We start from the raw sequence: 24,834 nt of genomic DNA, 5'->3' as shown, positions 1-24,834 counted from the left end.
AACATCTGTATCTTTTGCACAAGTTTGGTAATTAAATTACAGTTTACTGGGAAATTTATCACAGTGTCTTGACTACTGATATCTGTTGAAAAACAAATATCAGCTTATGAGACAAACTTTTTGTTTTGCTCTGTTGGAATACATGAAATCATAACTGCATGCACATTTGTGCTGTGGACCTGAATATAATTACATTGTCATATTTCGACAGAAGTAGTGCCCAGCACCACAAATGCTGAGCTGTCAAAGTGTGACGACTGCAAATTGCAAAAACTTTCTTCCTGATCTGACTGTAATTTCTTTGTGCCACTGTCAGAGTCCCTGAAGCATACACAGTTGCTCATTCAAAACCATGATATCGATGTGACAGAATGGCAGCTTGCCACAGTCTAAAGCATCAGCAGCAGCTGTGAGCATTTTGTTCTTATCATATGTTGTAAACATTTGGCATCAAGCAAACACTGTTTTAATTTGTTAAATGCGTATTGGCGTTCACTGTTAACAATTCCATCTGATTCCTTTATGTAACAACTTGTGCAGTGGTTCACTGATAGAAGCTGCCTGAGGAAGAAAATTCCTTTAATAATTTATTTGTCTTAATATTGCATGTAATTGCTTTACATCCTTGGGAGCTAGAAGGTCTTTAAGGGTGTCAGTGTTACAGTGTCAGTTTGATGCTGTTTGCTAGCAGCACGTGCCCTAAATATTGCACTTCATGTTGAAAGAGGCACTTATCTTTGTAGCATTTCAAATTTGCCGCTTGTAGAATTTTGAAAATAGATTCCAAATTCTGTAAGAATTCTGCCGGAAGTGTTCCTGAGATACATGTCATTAAAGTAGTACACAGCACCATGGAGCTTTCCAAATTAATTGTTCTAAATACCGCTGGAACAAGTGCAGTGCGCCGGCAATCCCGAAGAGTGACCATTTGTAAAAGTAGAGATTGGATGAACTATTTATCACCATAAATCTCTGTCTCTCTTCGTCCAAAGGGATCAGCAAATTTGCTTCTTCAAGATCCAGTTCGGTAAAGTAAACACTACCAGCTAATTTCTGCATCGGTTCTTCTGGCTTGGGATTGGGTATGAGTCAGTAATATATTGAATATTAACCGTTGCTTTGAAATCTCTGCAGAAGCTTAGTGAGCTGTTCAGTTTCTGTACAATTGTGATTGGCATAGTCCATTGGCTAGGTGGGTGGTTATGGCATTTTTAACCTCATTCTGTGCAAGACATTGACTTTCGCTTTTAATGCAAAAGGTTTGCATAATTTTGGCACCATATTTGACTTCACTACGACATGTGCTCATAACCTTTAATACTGGTTGTTGCTTCAAAAACAATATCATCCTATTTTTCTGATGGTTGATTAACTTTACATTCAGAACACCAGTTTGAACATGATTTACTGCTTCGTGAATGGTGAAGCCATGAGTATTGTAGAGATCGAATCGTAGTAAATTCCTTGGTTTATTTGAATTTACAACTACAAATTTAGTGTGTTTCATTAATTGTTCATACCTAACATTGTTAAAATTTTCCTTTTACTGGAGTACAGTTACAGTAAGTAACTGATCAATGAATTTTTGAAAGTCTGTTAGCTTTGGGAACCCTAATTTTCGCTTTGCCTGTAGGTTAACGACTGAAATTGATGACCCTGCTTCAGTTTGAAAATTGATTGCCACTTTGTTTGTAGAAGTTGTTTATTGCCTCCTTTGCTTTCTTCAAATCTGTCCGAGCACACTACAGTGACACTGGGTTTGCTGACAATAATTGTAGCAATTGGAGCATGGACTTTAGGAGAGTCAATAGTGGTCAGTCCATGTTTGAAAATTATGCTTAGAATGGTTTACAAAATTCACAAAAGTCTTCCTGGAAAGAAAACAGGCTAGTGGTCCCAGAATCCAGTATGCATAGAATAATGCTAAGCCACAGTGTTGGTGCAGAAACCAAAGAAATAAAACACGTACTCAAAAGGATGTATGGAAAATAAGAATGCAACTTCTATTGATTTGCACTGCCTCATTATTTCAGGGTTGGGAACTTGTGAAAATGTCATTAATCTTGATGTTGTCCAATAGCCAACATTAGGTACGGGTCGAAATTTTTCAGCAAATCTATAACCTTTGCCTCGTCACCAGTGTTGATAACTGGCAAAAAATTGTTAACAATTATCACTTTATCTGACCACCAGATTTGGAATACTGATCTTAAATCATTTGCCTCATCACCAGTCATGGTGTTACAGATGTATTTTTTTCTTTTCACCAGCATTAAGCTGTTGTAACTGAATGTTGCTATCAGTTGAGCCCAAACACCCACGGTAGCAGAAAGCTTATTTCCACTATAGTTCTAATTAAGACGATACTATGCACACTAGTAATATCTAATTATACACTTGCTTGACTGGGTAGATTAAAACAGAAAGATGATAACACAATAAGAAATAATCATTAACATTTATTAATGGTGTGGATACACAGTTTTACTTAACTTTGGTAGTAGTTTAATGTGTGGCACTTCAGGTCCCATACCTAATACAGTGAAATTCTAAATAACTTTGTGTCTTTTGCAGCCTTTGTTTTAGTTGTCACTATCACTGAAAGTGTTGTGCAGACACTCATAGTTAACTGTTCCTGTTTCTTTGTAAATAGCGACTGCTCTATTGGAACTGTAGTCTTCTAAATGAACTGTGTAACTGCAGGAACTGCTGGTGTTGCAGAACAGAGTGTGTGTCACTGGCTTGTTGTCTTTTTGCGTGTTGGCAGAAAGATCACCATCTGCACCAGCACTAGCTGGAAGCAGAATAGTCCAAGGTTGACAGGGCTCTCTCTGGCGGCTGGCAACACTATTGGTGGGTCAATTTGATGTGCCAGTGGATGTAGTGTGGAAGCAGAAGGTAGTCCCAATTATTGTCATCTGGAGGTGGCTGCTCAGAACTGGTGGTATTGCTGTGTACCTCTCGAGCCACGTATATACCTAAAACATTACTGGCTGCACATGCAAAGTTACACTGTCTAGCTAAACCTACATATTCTGTTGTCACTGCTGCATGTGAGTGCCCCTGGTTGTTTTATGCATTAGTTAAACTTGAGTGTGGATATAATGTGAGTTTCTTGTCCCAGTGTTTAGACAAAAAGTCACAAACTACAGAAAAAGATAATTTCCTAGGATCATTCCCATGCTCCAGTTTATGACAACCTTATACAATTTGCTATTGAAATTGAGCAAAGCACTTTGCTAATATGAATTGGAAATGTTACTCGTATTGCATTATAACACAAAATAAGATGGGCAAATGTCCCAAGTTTCTTCAGACGCCTTGAAAGCAGTGAAAGGTGGTGGCTATGGAGATGTCACTGTTGCTTGGTGTAGTAGCTGCACCTGTTTCTCGTCTTGCTGTTTGTGCTGCTACAGCTGTGTATCCTTCATCTCCATTTGTTGCTTCCATAACTTCAGAAATAGGGGTCGACATTGTCACTGTTCATACATTGTTAAGTAAGTCTTTTTTTCCCCACAAATATAGTATCTAGTACCACACGCAAGTGGTCAGAAACAGCAGAGTAGTGGCTGCGAGCAGACGAGCAACTGGAGGTGGGAGCAGAACTGGGTTTAATTTGAAACCAGTGCTAAGAACTAGTCATTGTCAGCCAAACATATGTTCAGAGAGCAAGTCCAAACCAAGACAGTGATACATGGTCTGTCCAGAAAGTAATGCATCACTGTTTTTTTTAATTGCTCTTGTAGGTTCAACAACTAAAAATTCTTCAAAGTATGACCCTTCTGCATCAATATATTTTTGCCAGTGCAGTTTCCAAGCACCATAAACTTTCTGGAACTTCTCAGTTCGGATGGGGAAGCCATCAAAGTAGCTTACACATTGTCCATGACTTGAGATGCTTCCCTTTGAAGTCCCTTTTCAACTGAGAAAACAAAAAGAATCCAATGTGACCAGGTCAGGACCGTATGGCAGCTGTGGCAACCCTGTCACATTGATACAGGTCAGGTAGGCTATGACAACAAAGGTGGTGTGAGCCAGTGCATTGTTGTGGTACAGTTCCCACAATGCCCGGGACTTCTTTCGGATGCAGGTGATCCTGTGATTCAGTCTTTGGAGCACTGCTGTGTAAAAGTGGGCACGGTGACCATGTGTGTCATTCTGCACTCTGTCAGATTTGCTTGAGATCTTCACACACTTCCAGACAATGTTGCTTTTGCACGTTGGACAAAAGTCAGGCACAATTTTTGTACAAATCTGCCACATGCCGAACTCTGCAGATACAATTTCATGAACAACCGTTTTCTGTAAGTCCAATATTCCTGATGTCAAGCAAACACTCATTCAACCATTGAATTCAGTAACTGGCGCACATGAGTTGCACGGGTTAGGTTAGGTTAGTGTTGTTTTAACGTCCCGTCGACAACGAGGTCATTAGAGACGGAACGCAAGCTCCGGTTAGGGAAGGATGGGGAAGGAAATCGGCTGTGCCCTTTCAAAGGAACCATCCCGGCATTTGCCTGAAACGATTTAGGGAAATCACAGAAAACCTAAATCAGGATGGCTGGAGACGGGATTGAACCGTCGTCCTCCCGAATGCGAGTCCAGTGAGCTAACCACTGCGCCACCTCGCTCGGTTGTTGCACGGTCGTCTGTTCATGCGGGCCCCATCAGCGACCTACTCCTGACCTCTAAACATTTTGTGCCATCTGTTTGGCTGCGATCCGAAAGGCAATCAACCCCAGAGGCTTCCTTTAGCATTCCAAAAGTTCCAGCGGCACCTTGAGCTTCGTGCAAAACTTTATTACGTAGCAGTCCTCTAAAGGTTTCTCAATCATTAAGTTCGATGCAACCACTACTTAGAGGTTAACAGAAGAAGTTGTACTAATCCTCCAAGAGCATGGAAGCAATTGAGTGACCTACCAATGGAAAGTTGAGGTTTCCTTCCACCCTCCCCAACCAACCCGACTCCTCCGCAGCATATAGTTGTGTCATAAAAAATTGCAATGCATTACATTCTCAACACACCCAGTCTGTAGCTCGATTGGTTTCGACATAGTGAGTGGCATGTGATGTATGGCTTCATAAAATAGTGGAATTTGTCCAAAAGGCAACTGCAATTAGGTACTGAATGGCACTACCATGATACACTACATGATCACATGACCCAGTGTGAATGCTGTTCATGGGAAGGACAGTACATTGTTGACTCAGACATCTTGGATACTCTTTGCATGGCTGTTGAGGACACTTGAATTCATTTACATCATTCATAGACTCTTCTGTGTTGTTCAAAACCAAAAGATTGTGTAAGATATTCTATCATTCATTGACATACCAGAAGAAGCTGGAAAAAATAAAGTTCGCTGTTGGCACTTCTGACGATGTTGCCATTAGTTTCACTTGGATTTGTTAAGTACAAAGATTCACATATTCCAGTAAATTCTTTCATATGCATTTTTATTACATTACTATAAAACTATAGTTGTTGTATTTCTTTTTGAGCAAAAAATAAAATTGTGAATAAAAATAGAGTAAAATAATTTTGCTTTTAGATTTTAATATTTTTCTATTACTTTTTCATAAATGACTAAAATATTTATCCATTCATTTTTCAAGATTTTTCATGAAGTTTTGAAGTTTTTATGTTTAACCTTCATTGGCAATCATAATTTCTGTGATCTAATTAGAAAGCTATCTAAGTATTTTGTGTTGTCTTCTTTGTAAAGCTTCCTGTGGGTAGAGGAGAAAAACCAGCACCTTTGAAGCAGCATTACATTGATAAATGGGATAGTGAATATGTTAGAATGCCTTTTTCACCACAGAATCTTTGTGCTGTTAATAAGGTAAGTAATAGTGCTTTTCGATGTTGCGAATGTAATTTAAATTTCATAGTTTTTGTTGGTTAGAAAATAAAAGAAATGGAGATTTCCTTTCAGTAAGGAAATTATGTTGCACTAGAAACAGTGATATAATATTCAGTACTAAGACTAGTGGTAATATCTCATGAACAGTTAAACCTAATGTATTTGTTTTATATGTGTAGCAAATGAATTGTGACACAATGGGAGAGGACTCATAATATACTGGAGAAGCACAGCATCACAGAACTTTTATAGCTGTTTAGACATTCAGTGTGTGTATGGCAGAAGCAAATTGTGTATTTACACCTTTTACAAAGAATAGAGAGGCAAAGAAACAATCTTGTGATCGCCAAGCCATGATTTGCCTGGTATCTCTGTTGAGCTCTGTTGACGGATGGCAGCAATTCATGTTATTGGCCACAGGTTCATTCCTGTTGTGATAGTATGTAGATAACTATATTAGTTATATACCTGAGTTTTGAAAGATAACACTCACTGTAGTCCATTTTCACTGGTTATTTATCTTCTTTCTCTCTGCTAATTGTTAGTATCTCTCAGTATATCTTCTCACACTCTGTTCACAGTTTCCTTCTTTATTACCTTCACTTGATCTATGTAATAGCTTTTTTTAGAATTTAATGTCTTTGAGAATCATTGCGTCCAGTTTTTTCATGCTATGTGTCTTATTAGTCCATTAAATTTCGGGCATGCAGCCGTGGAAATAAAATTTCCTCCACTAATATTTCGGCTGTGTATTGTCGGGCCATCCTCAGCGTGAGTCACAAGACTGACGACAAGATGCCAGGTGCAGTCTTGAGCTCACATATCTCAAGAGCATTTTTAAATTGAATGGATTTTCTCCACATCAGATTCGAAGAGCATTCAACGAAAAACTTAGAATGCAGGTATGTGATGGGGAAGAAGATAGTAATTCCTTCAGATCTAGTGTGTTTTTGCCCTATGTGGGTGCTCTTTCCTTGAGGATAGGCTGTATTCTTGAGAAACACTGTGTTAAGGTGATCTTCTGGCCCCCCCATGGAGATTGCAGCTTTACTCGGCTGTGTGAAGGACGATTTACAGCTTAGTAAAGCGGGTGTGTATCAGATTCCTTGCGGAAATTGTAAGAAGTTGTACATAGGTCAAACAACACGCACCGTTCATGAGAGCTGTGTGGAGCATCGAAGATACACATGCTTATTACAGCCAGACAAGTCAGCTGTGGCTGAGCATTGTATTTATACAGGGCATTCCATGAATTACAGTGATGTGAAAATTTTAACATCTACCTCTTCCTTTTGGGACTCTGTCTTCAAGGGAACTATAGAGATTAGATTAGCTAATAATTTAAGAAATAGAGATAATGGTTTTAATTTGGACAAAACATGGAATCCGGCTCTTGGGATAATTAAACTGCAGAGAAGTCATCATGGTGTCACCGCCACCAATCATACATCAATAAGCGAATCGAATGTCTGTTCACTTCCGTCACAGGTGGCACATGTGTAAGCGTATTTCTTTGCTGCCGATCAGCATCTGTGACCTGCATGCACTGTACCGCCATGGTGGAGCATATAAGGCCGCACTTGGCATCTTGTCGTCAGTCTTGTGACTCACTCTGAGGATTGCTGGAAGATACGTGGCCGAAATATCAGTGGAGGAAATTTTATTTGCACGGCTGCATGCCTGAAATTTGATGGACTGTTCATTACGCCACAAGAAGTTGAAAATGCACATTATGTATCTTATTTTCTGTGAATGACCTTAATGCTATCTCATGAGTGATGTCATGAACAGTACCATCTTCTTAATGTCTTATGGTATCTTAATTTATGATTCATGGTGAAGTCCAACACTCACAACAGTTAAATCTATGCCATTGTTATTTAAATAGGCTTTTGCTGTCTGGTTTTACTTCTGTGTTGCCCCAGACATTTTCTCTGCCCTCTTTCATCTATCACGTATCTTGGATTTTGATGTGATTCTCCCACTATTTCTTATCACTAATTTATTGATTTATCAGTTTGTGCATCTATAGACTAGGTGCTTCAAAAAGAAAGAACAGATTTCAGTTGTTTATTGCAGACAAACTATAAAAGATGGAAACACATTGTGCATGTCAGTGGCTAGAGGAAGGTTCAGAGTTCTGACAGAGCTGCATTGTTGTTTATTTGTAGCAACATGCAACTGTATCACAAGAGAAATCATTTTGTGCATTGGAATTTGTGCGAAGTCAACTCATTGTTGAAGTGCAGTGTGCATTCCACTATCGATTCAGCAAAAATCCACCCCTGCATAAGCAGATTTATGAATGGCATACAAACTTCTTGGAAGTTGGTTGCAAATGCAATGGCAAGAGCAGTTGTCGGCCATGCATTTCTGATGATGAAAATGTGAAGTTTATCTGAGATAGGATCACATGGAGCCCTCTGAAGTCCACAAAACTGGCAGGCCAGAAACTTCAACTTTCTCTTCCACAAACAACAATATGGCTTGTTCTAAAAAGATGCCTGCATATGAAGCCTTACAAGTTGAAGTTAATGCAGCAATTACATCCCGGTGGTCTTAACCAGAGGTTTTGCATTTATATTCTCCAGGACAAAGTCAAACTGACATTTCATCTCTCGATAAAATGACACTGCCATGACGTAAGAATTTGGGGTTCACAAAATCCTGGTGTCATCATCAAACATGAAAGAGAATCACTGAAACTGAATGTGTTCTGTGCCGTTTCTGTTCACAAAGTTGATGGACCATTCTTTTTTGTGGAGGAAACTATGACAGGAATGTTACACCTGGACACTCTGAAAAATTGGTTGTTTCCTCAACTTCACTAAGATTCCAGTGATTTCATTGCTACGCATAACTGCACCTCGCTTCACTTTCACTTTGAGATGTGGCATTGTCTGTACAGCACAATCCTACACCATTGGATTTTAAGAGATGGACCACAGTATCTTGTTCATTGTGTTTGGCCTCCTGCGGCACCAAACCTCACACCTTGTGATTTTTTTCTGTGTAGGGTACTTGAAAGACAGTCTTGTGCCACATATGGCAACTGCTCTTTGACAGCTGAGAAATCGAATTGGTGAACCTGTTGATTCAAGAAAGAGGGGCCTATTGATTTGTGTGTGGAATGAAATTAACTACCATTTAGATGTTTCTCGAGCAACACATGCTGCTCATGTTGAGTATATGGTGTAGTGTCTGTACGAACAAAAAACTTTTAAATCTTCATCTCTCTGGTGATATACAATTTGTGTCTATCTTTCATGGTTTGTCTATAATAAACATTTGAAAATTGTTCTTTCTTTTTGAATCACCATGTATTTTTCATAGAATTTGACTTCCTTTACCCAACGGTTAAAGATAATAACATTTTCCCAAAGGACTCTTTGAGCAAAGTAACACAGTGGTTAAATCTGAAGGAGTTGAGTTAAAATCTATACCTTATCATACTCATTTTAGTCCTCTATAATTTCCCCAAAGTGAATTTAGGTAATAAAGCCTGGACAGTTCTTAATGATCGACAGTTGGTTCTTCCTCTTCACCTTACTGCAACTGACATTGTGCTTTTTCTCTAAATATTTTCACCAGATGTTAAGTTCTGTCAAATCCTTTATTCCAGAGAAGTTTACAAACAGGTGAATGTCTCTTATTCACTAACCGAAACATTGAATTACGTAATATGCGATTTCCTTGACAGCCTAATAAATCATGAAGTCTGGAGGAAAAGATTGTGTATAAATTCTTTTATCGAGTAGATTAATTACTGTATAAGAATTCATTTTTTACCAGTGTAACTGATCAGTTGCCTGATAGAAAGTGTAGTGGATACCATTACACAAAATTGATTTCTCGTTTACATTTTTATGAATTAAGTTAATCTTGTAACCTACTGCATAAAGGATAATGTAAACCAAAAAGTGTAGGCGGTATTTGACAGTGCTGAAGTTATTTTGTGAAATTGTAAATTTTGTGTAATTAAAGCAGTTCCATATCCCACTGCAATATGTGAAATCCCAAGTGGATCCAGTGGTTCTATGTTCACCTTCATTGCAATTTTCTTTATATCGGGAATGAAATCCACTTACGTGGCCCAGGATTGATTGTGTTGTGCATGGGCACTTATGTTGCTTAAGTTTGCCACAGTATTACTTGTAGAATTTGGGCATGGACCTAGTATTTTTGATTGTCATTTTCTTTGGAATGTTAAGCTCTGCATTTGTGCCCAACTTTTGTAATTATGTCCATTCTTTGTCTTCACGCTTTATGATGTCTTAAGAAAACCAGAATATTTTCCAGCTTTTTAAAATTTCACAGCTTTGTGATCTCTCTATTCCAGATACACACTTGGAACTCAGAATAAATTGTACTACACACAATCCTCTTCAAAACGATGCTTGATTCACTGATATTGCATAATTAGTTCCTGAAATACGATCCTATTTATTGACACTTGTAGACTCTGTAAAATTCAAATTTGTGGGTGATTACTATGTGCATATAGCTTGACATCAGCCTACTGTCAATCTCAAAGCAGTACTGGTACAGCCTTTTGTACTTCTCCTTTAAAATGAAACTGTTTGTAACTTTTAACATGGCTATTCTCATATCCTGAATGAATTGCTGCCTAAATCTCAAATGCACTGACTGTTTGTATTCAGTTCATCTTCACAAATGCCTGTCATCACTTGTAAAATGACACTTCAAATTATTCATAATCCATGTCAACACAGTCACCTTCACAGGAAAATATGGAATGGTAGTTTAATCTTGGTTTTGGACATGATTCACACCCAGAACTTATTTTATGAATTAATTATGTATTTTATTGCAATATTTTGTCTTATACACAGTGCTTTTGTTTGTTTTTCAGAATGATGGAAGTTCAAAAAATTCACCACGCCCTGTCTGGGAGCTTGTAGAAGAATCTTTGCTTAGGAATATAGTATCTTCCCAACAGCTGGAAGCAGCCATACTGTCATATTGTAGTGGATATGGTCGAATCTGGGACTTTACGACTCTGCACTATTTTCTGTCTGATGTAATAATGTTATCTTTCACTATTATCTATTGCAGTTGCATGATACATTAATGTTTGTAACGTGCTTTACACTCTCGATTAAAACTTCTTGCTTTTGACACTTGTCACCTGGTGCTTTAATGTTATCACATTGGTTGCCAGTTATGCGTCAGTTTAGACTTGCACAACAGGTAGGAGGCTGCCAACGAGCTCCAGAGACCGTTAAATTGGGCTACTGGGCAGCCCCGATAACGGTTTATGCTGGTACAACACACTACTCGAGAATTAAAAGTGCAACAATGATTTGTTGTGGTTTTGGCAACAGCACATGGTTTGCAGAGGGAGTGAGTATTCGGTGGGTACAGCACTGCTCTGTTGAAGCACTGAGAAGGCCTTGTTGATATAGAGGGCAAGTGATGCAGTATGAAAGTATGAAAGTTCTAAAAAAAGAAATATAGTGATGTCATCATGGGGAAATCTGCCAAGTTAAGCAACTTTGATAACAGTGATGTTATGATTGCCCAGAATTGAAGTACAAATATCATATTTTTGTCCTACAATCGCTTACGTAGATGTTAATGGATGAAATTGAAACTCGTAATAGAATACAAGAAGAGATGAAGATTAAAGTTTAATGTGCAATTGGTGATGAGGTCATCAGAGAAGGAGCAAACACGTAGAGTAGAAAAGGACAGGGAAGGAACACAGTCAAGCTCTTTTCAAAGCAGCCATCCCAAAAACTGCAAGTTTGTATCCCACGTGTGTCACCAATAGTAGTCATTATATATAAAAACAAAGATGAGGTGACTTACCGAACAAAAGCGCTGGCAGGTCGATAGACACACAAACAAACACAAACATACACACAAAATTCAAGCTTTCGCAACAAACTGTTGCCTCATCAGGAAAGAGGGAAGGAGAGGGTAAGACGAAAGGAAGTGGGTTTTAAGGGAGAGGGTAAGGAGTCATTCCAATCCCGGGAGCGGAAAGACTTACCTTAGGAGGAAAAAAGGACAGGTATACACTCGTACACACGCACATATCCATCCACACATACAGACACAAGCAGACATATTTAAAGACAAAGAGTTTGGGCAGAGATGTCAGTCGAGGCAGAAGTGTAGAGGCAAAGAAGTTGTTGAAAGACAGGTGAGGTATGAGTGGCGGCAACTTGAAATTAGCGGAGATTGAGGCCTGGCGGATGACGAGAAGAGAGGATATACTGAAGGGCAAGTTCCCATCTCCGGAGTTCGGATAGGTTGGTGTTGGTGGGAAGTATCCAGATAACCCGGACGGTGTAACACTGTGCCAAGATGTGCTGGCTGTGCACCAAGGCATGTTTAGCCACAGGGTGATCCTCATTACCAACAAACACTGTCTGCCTGTGTCCATTCATGCGAATGGACAGTTTGTTGCTGGTCATTCCCACATAGAATGCATCACAGTGTAGGCAGGTCAGTTGGTAAATCACGTGGGTGCTTTCACACGTGGCTCTGCCTCTGATCGTGTACACCTTCCGGGTTACAGGACTGGAGTAGGTGGTGGTGGGAGGGTGCATGGGACAGGTTTTGCATCGGGGGCGGTTACAAGGATAGGAGCCAGAGGGTAGGGAAGGTGGTTTGGGGATTTCATAGGGATGAACTAACAGGTTACGAAGGTTAGGTGGACGGCGGAAAGACACTCTTGGCGGAGTGGGGAGGATTTCATGAAGGATGGATCTCATTTCAGGGCAGGATTTGAGGAAGTCGTATCCCTGCTGGAGAGCCACATTCAGAGTCTGGTCCAGTCCCGGAAAGTATCCTGTCACAAGTGGGGCACTTTTGTGGTTCTTCTGTGGGGGATTCTGGGTTTGAGGGGACGAGGAAGTGGCTCTGGTTATTTGCTTCTGTACCAGGTCGGGAGGGTAGTTGCGGGATGCGAAAGCTGTTTTCAGGTTGTTGGTGTAATGATTCAGGGATTCCGCACTGGAGCAGATTCGTTTGCCACGAAGACCTAGGCTGTAGGGAAGGGACCGTTTGATGTGGAATGGGTGGCAGCTGTCATAATGGAGGTACTGTTGCTTGTTGGTGGGTTTGATGTGGACGGACGTGTGAAGTTGGCCATTGGACAGGTGGAGGTCAACGTCAAGGAAAGTGGCATGGGATTTGGAGTAGGACCAGGTGAAACTGATGGAACCAAAGGAGTTGAGGTTGGAGAGGAAATTCAAGAGTTCTTCTTCACTGTGAGTCCAGATCATGAAGATGTCATCAATAAATCTGTACCAAACTTTGGGTTGGCAGACTTGGGTAACCAAGAAGGCTTCCTCTAAGCGACCCATGAATAGGTTGGCGTACGAGGGGGCCATCCTGGTGCCCATGGCTGTTCCCTTTAATTGTTGGTATGTCTGGCCCTCAAAAGTGAAGAAGTTGTGGGTCAGGATGAAGCTGGCTAAGGTGATGAGGAAAGAGGTTTTAGGTAGGGTGGCAGGTGATCGGCGTGAAAGGAAATGCTCCATCGCAGCGAGGCCCTGGACGTGCGGAATATTTGTGTATAAGGACGTGGCATCAATGGTTACAAGGATGGTTTCCGGGGGTAACAGATTGGGTAAGGATTCCAGGCGTTCAAGGAAGTGGTTGGTGTCCTTGATGAAGGATGGGAGACTGCATGTAATGGGTTGAAGGTGTTGATCTACGTAGGCAGAGATACGTTCTGTGGGGGCTTGGTAACCAGCTACAATGGGGCGGCCGGGATGATTGGGTTTGTGGATTTTAGGAAGAAGGTAGAAGGTAGGGGTGCGGGGTGTCGGTGGGGTCAGGAGGTTGATGGAGTCAGGTGAAAGGTTTTGCAGGGGGCCTAAGGTTCTGAGGATTCCTTGAAGCTCCGCCTGGACATCGGGAATGGGGTTACCTTGGCAAACTTCGTATGTGGTGTTGTCTGAAAGCTGACGCAGTCCCTCAGCCACATACTCCCGACGATCAAGTACCACGGTCGTGGAACCCTTGTCCGCCGGAAGAATGACGATGGATCGGTCAGCCTTCAGATCACGGATAGCCTGGGCTTCAGCAGTGGTGATGTTGGGTGTAGGATTAAGGTTTTTTAAGAAGGATTGAGATGCAAGGCTGGAAGTCAGAAATTCCTGGAAGGTTTGGAGAGGGTGATTTTGAGGAAGAGGAGGTGGGTCCCGCTGTGACGGAGGTCGGAAATGTTCCAGGCAGGGTTCAATTTGGATGGTGTCTTGAGGAGTCGGATCATTAGGAGTAGGATTAGGATCATTTTTCTTCGTGGCAAAGTGATACTTCCAGCAGAGAGTACGAGTGTAGGACAGTAAATCTTTGACGAGGGCTGTTTGGTTGAATCTGGGAGTGGGGCTGAAGGTGAGGCCTTTGGATAGGGCAGAGGTTTCGGATTGGGAGAGAGGTTTGGAGGAAAGGTTAACTACTGAATTAGGGTGTTGTGGTTCCAGATTGTGTTGATCGGAATTTTGAGGTTTTGGAGGGAGTGGAGCTGGAAGTGGGAGATTGAGTAGATGGGAGAGACTGGGTTTGTGTGCAATGAGAGGAGGTTGAGGTTTGCTGGAAAGGTTGTGAAGGGTGAGTGAGTTGCCTTTGCGGAGGTGGGAAACCAGGAGATTGGATAGTTTTTTGAGGTGGAGGGTGGCATGCTGTTCTAATTTACGGTTGGCCTGTAGGAGGATGCTCTGAACAGCCGGTGTGGATGTGGGAGAGGAAAGATTAAGGACTTTTATTAAGGATAGGAGTTGACGGGTGTGTTCATTGGCTGAGTTGATGTGTAGGTGAAGGATTAGGTGGGTGAGGGCAATGGATTGTTCAGTTTGGAACTGGTATAGGGACTGATGGAAGGAAGGGTTGCAGCCAGAGATGGGAACTTTGAGTGTGAGGCCTTTGGGGGTAATGCCAAATGTCAGACAAGCCTGAGAAAATAAAATATGCGAGCGTAATCTGGCTAGGGCGAAGGCATGTTTGCGGAGGGAATGTAAATAAAACTTAATGGGGTCATTGTGGGGGTGTTGTGAGGGTGACATGGTATTAGAAGGTGGAAAGTAACATGAGGTGAAATGAAAATGAAAATAAAAATATATGGGGAGAGATAAAGGTGAACTGGAAAGAAACTGGAGATCTGGAATGAAAAAAGGCGAAAAGGTGTTGGTTACAGCTGGGCTATGTAGGACTTGGGTTGGTAGACAACGATGTGCATAAAGGTTAGGTGGTTGTGTTGCCGCCAAAACACGTTAAAGGATGGAGAAATTCGGGAAAATTTCGAAAAAACTGCGTGTAGTATATTAAAAGGAGTGGTATTGTGGTGGCAGATTATGAAAATGAGGCTAACAATTGTCTGACGAAGAAATAATGGCGTTAAAACCTGTGGGAAGCGGCTAAAAATGATCAGTGATGTGGGAAAAACGGAAATGGAAATAAAGCGAAAGTTGTTAGAACTGGCCAAAATGGTTGTTTAAAAGGTGAAAGGAGCTGTTTGTGAACTAGAAACGGTGGATATTATAGCGGCGGTAGTGCTGAAAGCGTCAAAAAAAATATTTTTTTGGTTATGGTTTGGAAGTGGGTTACGTATTATTGAGTATATATATAGGCGGGATAAAATAGTATAGCAGATTACGGTAAAAAGGAGAAGGTGAATACAAAGTGAAACTACTGGCAAAAACAGAAGGAGGAAAATAAGACGACAGAAAAGATTTCGAAATGTAACAGTGACAATAACAAACGTAATTGTTGGATTCAAATTAATGATATCAATATAATGGAAGGAAACATTCCACGTGTGAAAAATTATATATAAAAACAAAGATGAGGTGACTTACCGAACAAAAGCGCTGGCAGGTCGATAGACACACAAACAAACACAAACATACACACAAAATTCAAGCTTTCGCAACAAACTGTTGCCTCATCAGGAAAGAGGGAAGGAGAGGGTAAGACGAAAGGAAGTGGGTTTTAAGGGAGAGGGTAAGGAGTCATTCCAATCCCGGGAGCGGAAAGACTTACCTTAGGGGGAAAAAAGGACAGGTATACACTCGTACACACGCACATATCCATCCACACATACAGACACAAGCAGACATATTTAAAGACAAAGAGTTTGGGCAGAGATGTCAGTCGAGGCAGAAGTGTAGAGGCAAAGAAGTTGTTGAAAGACAGGTGAGGTATGAGTGGCGGCAACTTGAAATTAGCGGAGATTGAGGCCTGGCGGATGACGAGAAGAGAGGATATACTGAAGGGCAAGTTCCCATCTCCAGAGTTCGGATAGGTTGGTGTTGGTGGGAAGTATCCAGATAACCCGGACGGTGTAACACTGTGCCAAGATGTGCTGGCTGTGCACCAAGGCATGTTTCCGCACGTCCAGGGCCTCGCTGCGATGGAGCATTTCCTTTCACGCCGATCACCTGCCACCCTACCTAAAACCTCTTTCCTCATCACCTTAGCCAGCTTCATCCTGACCCACAACTTCTTCACTTTTGAGGGCCAGACATACCAACAATTAAAGGGAACAGCCATGGGCACCAGGATGGCCCCCTCGTACGCCAACCTATTCATGGGTCGCTTAGAGGAAGCCTTCTTGGTTACCCAAGTCTGCCAACCCAAAGTTTGGTACAGATTTATTGATGACATCTTCATGATCTGGACTCACAGTGAAGAAGAACTCTTGAATTTCCTCTCCAACCTCAACTCCTTTGGTTCCATCAGTTTCACCTGGTCCTACTCCAAATCCCATGCCACTTTCCTTGACGTTGACCTCCACCTGTCCAATGGCGAACTTCACACGTCCGTCCACATCAAACCCACCAACAAGCAACAGTACCTCCATTATGACAGCTGCCACCCATTCCACATCAAACGGTCCCTTCCCTACAGCCTAGGTCTTCGTGGCAAACGAATCTGCTCCAGTGCGGAATCCCTGAATCATTACACCAACAACCTGAAAACAGCTTTCGCATCCCGCAACTACCCTCCCGACCTGGTACAGAAGCAAATAACCAGAGCCACTTCCTCGTCCCCTCAAACCCAGAATCCCCCACAGAAGAACCACAAAAGTGCCCCACTTGTGACAGGATACTTTCCGGGACTGGACCAGACTCTGAATGTGGCTCTCCAGCAGGGATACGACTTCCTCAAATCCTGCCCTGAAATGAGATCCATCCTTCATGAAATCCTCCCCACTCCGCCAAGAGTGTCTTTCCGCCGTCCACCTAACCTTCGTAACCTGTTAGTTCATCCCTATGAAATCCCCAAACCACCTTCCCTACCCTCTGGCTCCTATCCTTGTAACCGCCCCCGATGCAAAACCTGTCCCATGCACCCTCCCACCACCACCTACTCCAGTCCTGTAACCCGGAAGGTGTACACGATCAGAGGCAGAGCCACGTGTGAAAGCACCCACGTGATTTACCAACTGACCTGCCTACACTGTGATGCATTCTATGTGGGAATGACCAGCAACAAACTGTCCATTCGCATGAATGGACACAGGCAGACAGTGTTTGTTGGTAATGAGGATCACCCTGTGGCTAAACATGCCTTGGTGCACAGCCAGCACATCTTGGCACAGTGTTACACCGTCCGGGTTATCTGGATACTTCCCACCAACACCAACCTATCCGAACTCCGGAGATGGGAACTTGCCCTTCAGTATATCCTCTCTTCTCGTCATCCGCCAGGCCTCAATCTCCGCTAATTTCAAGTTGCCGCCACTCATACCTCACCTGTCTTTCAACAACTTCTTTGCCTCTACACTTCTGCCTCGACTGACATCTCTGCCCAAACTCTTTGTCTTTAAATATGTCTGCTTGTGTCTGTATGTGTGGATGGATATGTGCGTGTGTACGAGTGTATACCTGTCCTTTTTTCCCCCTAAGGTAAGTCTTTCCGCTCCCGGGATTGGAATGACTCCTTACCCTCTCCCTTAAAACCCACTTCCTTTCGTCTTCCCCTCTCCTTCCCTCTTTCCTGATGAGGCAACAGTTTGTTGCGAAAGCTTGAATTTTGTGTGTATGTTTGTGTTTGTTTGTGTGTCTATCGACCTGCCAGCGCTTTTGTTCGGTAAGTCACCTCATCTTTGTTTTTATATATAATTTTTCCCACGTGGAATGTTTCCTTCCATTATACCAATAGTAGTCAGGTGTTTCAGCACAAGTTTAGACCTTTTGGGAATGGGGGCTGAAGTTTTGTGTAATAACTGGTCGTAACCACATAGAACACATCCTGTAGTGTTGGTAGACAGTTGATGTCAGGAGAATAGAGGAAAAGGGGGTATCATTCTAGAAAGAGCTGCTAATGATTTTTTCATGGACATTTACAAATGGTTTCTATCCAGTTTGCTGACATTAAACTCTGAAAAACTTGATAATTGCAGTTCAGAACTTGCAAGAAGTCTCCACCCAACCAACATATAAAATTCGAGGACATGCAGATAGAAGAGATTCTTGGGGTTAAAACTTTGTTGTAAATTCAATTTGCAAGAAGATACAACACAACTACTGTAATGCGTAAATAAGTATTTGTTTGCGGTGTGAAGGTTATTAAATATGGGTGATATAAAAAATAAAAGCTAGCATACTTTGCTTATGTTCGTACTGTAACGTCAAATGGTATAATAAGTTTGAGTAACTCTTCAAGTCAAGCTTAAGTTTTGTGGGACTAAAAGTGTGTAACATGAATTATTTGTGGTGTAAATTCAGGGAAGTCTTTCAGAAGCCTGCTCACAGAACCAGCTATATTAACTGTTGCTTGTCAGCATATTTATTCCTTAATGAAATTAGTCATAAGTAATGTATCTGTCTTTCAAATCAACTTGTCACAGTTTCAGTGCAGTTATGTGATCGGTGTGTGTATGACTTGAAAACTATTTTTGTTGATGATGAAATGTGGCCACTGTAGTATTGGGTATTGTCTTATGCTCTGAGTAAATTGTAAAAATGTTTTGACATTTCTCATATCCTAGAGTACTACGTCACTTAGAATTTGCAGAAGGAACATCAGCATATCAGTTCTGTTGTAAATATGTATTGTGTGTTTTTGTTTTTCTAACATGTTCCATGTCTTCAAGGACCTCTTCAATATGAGTCTATGGAACATACAGTGTATCTAATCTCTAATGTCATCAAAAGGAGTTTGCTACAAATCTGTTGTATTGTGATAATATGGTTGGTATGTAAGCCCTTCATGATTGTGTTCCATCCAGTAGGTGTAAATCTGTTGCAATTCTTCCTAAACATTGTGTGGTCTGAACACCACATACATCATTCCAGAAAATCACCATCCTGTAACTTATTGCATTTCTTATGTTTGAGAAAATATTACAACAGTAAAACAGTGACAAATCAATCAAATTATTGTCCATTGCAGCAATTGATGTGTGGACAGTGGACATACATAACAGATCAGAAAATTCCAGTAGCTTTAGGGTGAGTTATGGGTCCTTTCTAACTTATAAAGTAATCCCTCTCCCCCCTTTTTTTCTGGAATTTCCAATATCACAAAATATATTTACCTTTTTGTCAGGGAGTTACAGATTTTTTTAAAGCTTTTGACTTGATTTCAATGAGATCTGTACTGACGTGACTTTAGCAACTAGTTATTGTTTCAATGTATCACAACATACTCAAGATTATATATAATTTAATTGGATAGATAAAAATTCTACTCACCAAGCGGCAGCAGAACACACACAAAAAAGACTGTTGTAATTTGCAAGCTTTCGGAGCCAGGTCTCCTCCTTCAGGTAGAAGGGTTGAAGGGGAAGGAAGAAGGGTGAAGGAAAAGGACTAGAGAGGTCTGGAAAAGGGGTAGATTTCAGGAAAGTCACCCATATGACTGCTGTGCTTCCATTATGCTTTTTCAAGATAATCATTAAGTCAGAACTGAAAGATAAGAGAGACAAGGAGATTTCATATCAGTAAAACTGTTCTCAGCTCCCCTAGATGAAGTATAGTTGTCCTAGATGCCAGAAGAAGGAGCCAGTGGCTCTGAAAGCTTGCATAAGTTAAATCATTTCTGTATGTGTTTCCCTGCTGCTGCTTGCTGAGTAGATTTTTTTTTTTTTTTGTCAATCCATTTACATTATATTATCAGTAATTGATTCTTCTCTTTGTTAAAAAAAAACTGAGAATCACTCAATGTCGAGTTGAGAGTGCATGTTGAGAATTCCCAAGATCAGTCTAAAAGAAGATGAGTGGATGACATAAGGAAACAGACAGGAGCAGCACAACTGAAAATGATTATGCATGGAAAAGTGTAGAGAAAGGCTTTACCCAGCAGTCGGTGTCAAATATACAGGGTGTATCATAATTAATAGCGTAGATGCATACAGTTGAAAGTACATGATACTAGAAGCAAAAAAGTCTCAGTAAACATAGGGTCGAAAATGCATACCTTAAGAGCTATGAGCAGTTTTTCATCTTCGATACTGTGAAGCAAATCCCTTCTACTGCTAGCTCTTTGCTTTCCACATTTTGGGAAGTAGTGGTATGGACCAAAACACGAAAAAATGTCCTGTAAACATTTGTTCTGAAATGCATACCTTAAAAGTTATGAGCAAATGTTCTCTAGAAGAGTTGTGTTTCCAAGTACCAAAGATGAGCATGTACTCAAAGCTCTTAAGGTATGCATTTGAGAGCATGTGTTTACTGGACTTTTTTGCTTGTTTTGCTCCGCATTACCATTTCCCAAAATATGGAAAGCAAAGAGCTTTCAGTAGAAGAGATTTGCTTCACAGTATTGAAGAAAAAAAATTTCTCGTAGCTCGTAAGGTATGCATTTTTGCCCTTGTTTACTGAGACTTTTTTGCTTTTAGTATTGTGTACTTTCAACTGTATGCATTTACGCCATTAATTATGATACACCCTCTATAACTAAACTATTTTGCTTCATTTAATATGTTTTCAGACTGAATTGGAAACATTACTCAGACAGACCAGTTGAAAGGAATATTTGTTGTGTTGCATGTTAGTTTGTATCTGACTGTGTTGCTTTAGGCTTTATGATACTGGTACAGATATTTTTAATACAGATAAAATAGTTCACTATTGTGAAGCTCACTTTTAATATGGTTAAGTTAGTCGACTACCATGATACTCATGATTCTTTATGGACTGTAAGTAATATATTTTATGTTATAATGTAGGAAATAAATAAGAATGTGATGAAACAATGTGTAACAATAGGACTAATTATTTTATTCTTTTTAATTCCTAGTGACAGTATGACCATATATACTGCAGCGTGGAGGAATACAGTTTCACTAACAGTAACATCTGAAAGAAAACACTTAGGGGAGTCTCATACACCTGAAAAGTTGAAGGTTCAGTGCGATTGAGCTGTTATTGCTTTTAATTATATCACAGTTTTTCTAATGTTTTGGTGTGTACGAGTATAGACAGTTCACCCATGTAGCACAGTTATGTATTTTACCTCAGACATCCAATTTTGTTAATGTTGTTTTATTGTCCTTTTTTTAGGTACTAGATGAGACAGAAGTGGACTGTTTCTTCTCTCAGCTGTTGCCTAACATGGTTCAGCTAGCTTTGCAGCTACCTTCTCTAATCAGAAGTCCAGTTCCCTTGTTGAAGCAGTTCAGGAACAGCTCTGTTAGTCTGAGTCAGCTCCAGATTGCAAGTCTTTTAAGTAATGCTTTCTTCTGTACATTTCCAAGACGAAATATGCTACAGCGTAATTCAGAATATGCTACATTTCCAGATATTAACTTTAACAGGTAACTTTCCTTAAAGATTGGTAAAATGGCTTTGCTTACAATAATAATCTTCAGGCAGAAACCTGAAGAAGCTTAACAAGATATCATCCTGTTCTGAGGACAGAAGGCCATGCCATAAATAAAACCTTAATACAGTAAAACTTGCTCAAATTGGTACATGTATAATTTGGAAATCTGCCCAAACTGTACAAGTATTTCAGTCCCGACACAGTCAGTGCACTTTTATATGCTGATTTTTTGTATAAAGCGGAATGTGCCTGATGTGAAAATGGAAAGCAAAACTTAGAACATGCTTAATGATTTGTTGTATAATGCGGAAAAGAGCCTATAGAATATTAATGTATTACACTTCATTACTTATTCATGACTCTACAAAGATGTTACTTTTAACACTTCAATTAAGCGGTGCAAAACTGAGGAAAAAAAGGCGAAGAAGACCGGAAATGAAGAAATTAGCGAAATAATGTGGGAATGGTTCGTAAGTGCGTGGGAAAAAAACTTACCTTTATCTGGACCCATGTTGCAGAGTGAGCCTCAGAAAGTCACAAAAAGGCTTGGAATTACAGAGTTTAAGGCATCCACAGGCTAGCTGGACAGTTTCAAAGCTAGGCACAACATTGTGTGGAATGAAGTGTGTAGGGAAGTTAAGGATGTGCAGGAAAGTGTAGCAACAGAATGGAAGACAATACTGTTCAACTTAATTGTGAATTATGACCCAAAAGACTTGTTCACTGCCAATGAAACGGGACAGCTTTATTGTGCGCTGCCTTCAAACCTGCTAGCAATTCAAGGTGGAAAGCGGACCGGTGAAAAATGTCCAAGGAAAGACTCGCTGCACTGCTGCGTGGAAACATGTTAGGTGAAATGGAGAAGCCATTGGTGATCAGAAAGGTGGCAAAACCCCATTGTTTCGAAAACATAGATGTCAGTAAGCTTCCAGTCACAAGCCGAAGCAATAAAAAGGCGTGGATGGTGAGTGGTCTTATGGAAGAATGGCTGGGCTCTTTAAATACCAAAATGAAAAAAGGAAATCGCCAAGTTCTCCTTTTCCTAGACAAAGCAACCTGCCACCCAAAAATAACGTTATCAAATGTAAAATTGACTTGGTTCCCTCCAGTTTCAACCAGCCTCACACAACCCCTGGACCAGGAGGGGTTATTTACACATTCAAGTGTCATTTTAAGCGATTATTGATATAATCTCTTATTCTTAGTGTTGAAGAAGCCGAAAGTGCATTTGCTCTTACACAGTCAGTTTCTGTCCTATATGCAGTAAATTGGATTGGCTTGGCAGTAAAGGAAATGAAGCCGGAAACTGTCACCAAGTACTTCAACAAAGTGGGGTTTGGGGGTCAAGAACAAGACGCTTCTGTGGCCATCGAAGTTCAAGAAAATGCAGCAGCAATTGTTGAATTAATGAAAATGCGAACATTTCCTGTAGTGCAGATGATTACATTCGAAGTGATGACTTTGTCAACTCACTCCACTTTCACTTCAGCATCAGATTTAATAGGAATCCACAATGCAGAGGATGATGATGGAGAAACAAAGGAAGAAGAAGAGGAGCAAAATGATGTACCTAGAAAAATTAATACGTGTGAAGAAGCCATTACATGCATAAACGATGTTATGCAATTTACAGCACACACAGATTCTCCCAACTTGTTGGAACTATTTTGAGCAGAAAATTAAAACAAGTTTTCCCCCCATGATAAGCGGCAAAAAAGTGAAATGTAAAGCAAATAAACGTGGGAATAATATGTATGTACACACAGTAATAAATGAATTTAAAATTCGAATAAAAATATAGAAATGCCGTGTCATTTATCAGTTAGTATAATAGTCCAGTGTTCTATTGTCCAATATACAGTAAATGAACATCTACTGGTATGTAAATACAGTATATGCACAATTAAAAATTTTTACTGTACTTCTGTGCATGATACCTTACAAATTCTACGTAGCCCTCTGAATTGTGTGTAATCTGGGAACTTGTCCAATTTGGAAAATTATTTTAGTTCTAGGCGATTCTGTTTTGAGTAAGTTTTACTGTATGTGTGGTAGATGTTAAATGATCGAAAACAGTATGTTAAGCTTCCGTTGTGATGTGTTATACTTTGCTCACCTCCAGTTATCTGAAATTACATGGAGCTAATCCTTTCAGTTACTGATTTTCTCCAATAGCCCACTTTTCTTCTTTTTTCAAATGCCTATTTGTTTCCTGTCGTTGAAAACTGAATTCAAAAACATTGTATGTCTGTCAGAATTTTAATATTATTTGCTGCCACACAGTTGTATCAGTAAGCAAAGCCATTTAATCAATTTTCAGTACTGTTATGATTTTTTTCCTTTTTCATTTGTAGTACTGGTTAGCCCATCAGTCCCTTATTGAATTTTATAAGATCTTTATATCTTGCATTGATGTAGTAGATGATGTAATAGTGGAAATTAACAATGGACTGGTATGTTTACTTGTGTTATGAAAATTAAGTAAAGTATAAGCAGTTTTTTCACATAATCTTGTAGTAGACCCTGCTGTGTTTTGGTGCACACTATCTCAGGTGGGACATTTTTCGCTACTATAATCCTTAAAAGCTGCAGTGAAAATTATATGTTTCTGAATTATAATATTTACTCCTGCTCACTTTGGTTTCATTTTGACAGGCAGGCAAAGAATATTGAGCTCTGAAACATTTTTAAATTCTTAGTTTTGAAATGTTTGTAATTTATTGGCACCCATATGCCTAACGGAGTAGTTGCCATGTTGTCATCAGTAATATTCAGTGTATTACATAACCATGAAATTGCAGTTATAGATAGCTTTGTGGCATTGTTACTGTCTATATTAACTCATAAGCTCACATGGAACTCTTCATACATATTCCTAATGCTATGTGAACTTCTGTGAGTAACACAAATAGGTTATTTGAGAGTTATACAGTATAATATAGTGATAAAAGCACATGTACATTTTCATGCAATTAAAAATCCTGATGGAAAAAAAAGTAAACTGATGGAGGCATCATTACCAACATAGGGAGAATATTAAATATATTTTACTTCTAAGCAAGGGTTGTAACTTCTCAGTACTTAAATGGCAGATTAGAACCATAAGTCATTAAGAAATGTAGTTGATTTACCTCTAGGTTGCCAAGCAGAATGTTGTTAATCTTCATCCATGAACTCATTGCTTCAGCTTCTTGAACTTATTATGTTCTCCTTATCACCATTG

General features: G+C 40.1%; 1 protein-coding gene across 1 annotated transcript in view; it reads left to right on the top strand.

Annotated features, from left to right (window-relative positions):
• The window catches only part of LOC126475053 (poly(ADP-ribose) glycohydrolase-like), a 134,160-nt gene that overhangs the window by 44,412 nt on the left and 64,914 nt on the right, over positions 1-24,834 (top strand). Inside the window, exons 5-7 of the mRNA XM_050102606.1 lie at positions 5,727-5,843; positions 10,738-10,905; positions 21,350-21,603. Of these exons, the coding sequence (XP_049958563.1) occupies positions 5,727-5,843; positions 10,738-10,905; positions 21,350-21,603 (539 nt within the window). The remainder of the gene's footprint in view (positions 1-5,726; positions 5,844-10,737; positions 10,906-21,349; positions 21,604-24,834) is intronic.

This window comes from Schistocerca serialis, chromosome 1 (assembly GCF_023864345.2).
Source record: "Schistocerca serialis cubense isolate TAMUIC-IGC-003099 chromosome 1, iqSchSeri2.2, whole genome shotgun sequence".
Lineage (NCBI taxonomy): Eukaryota > Metazoa > Arthropoda > Insecta > Orthoptera > Acrididae > Schistocerca > Schistocerca serialis.
Note: the sequence above shows the minus strand (reverse complement) of the source record. Positions and strands in the feature narration are given on the sequence as shown.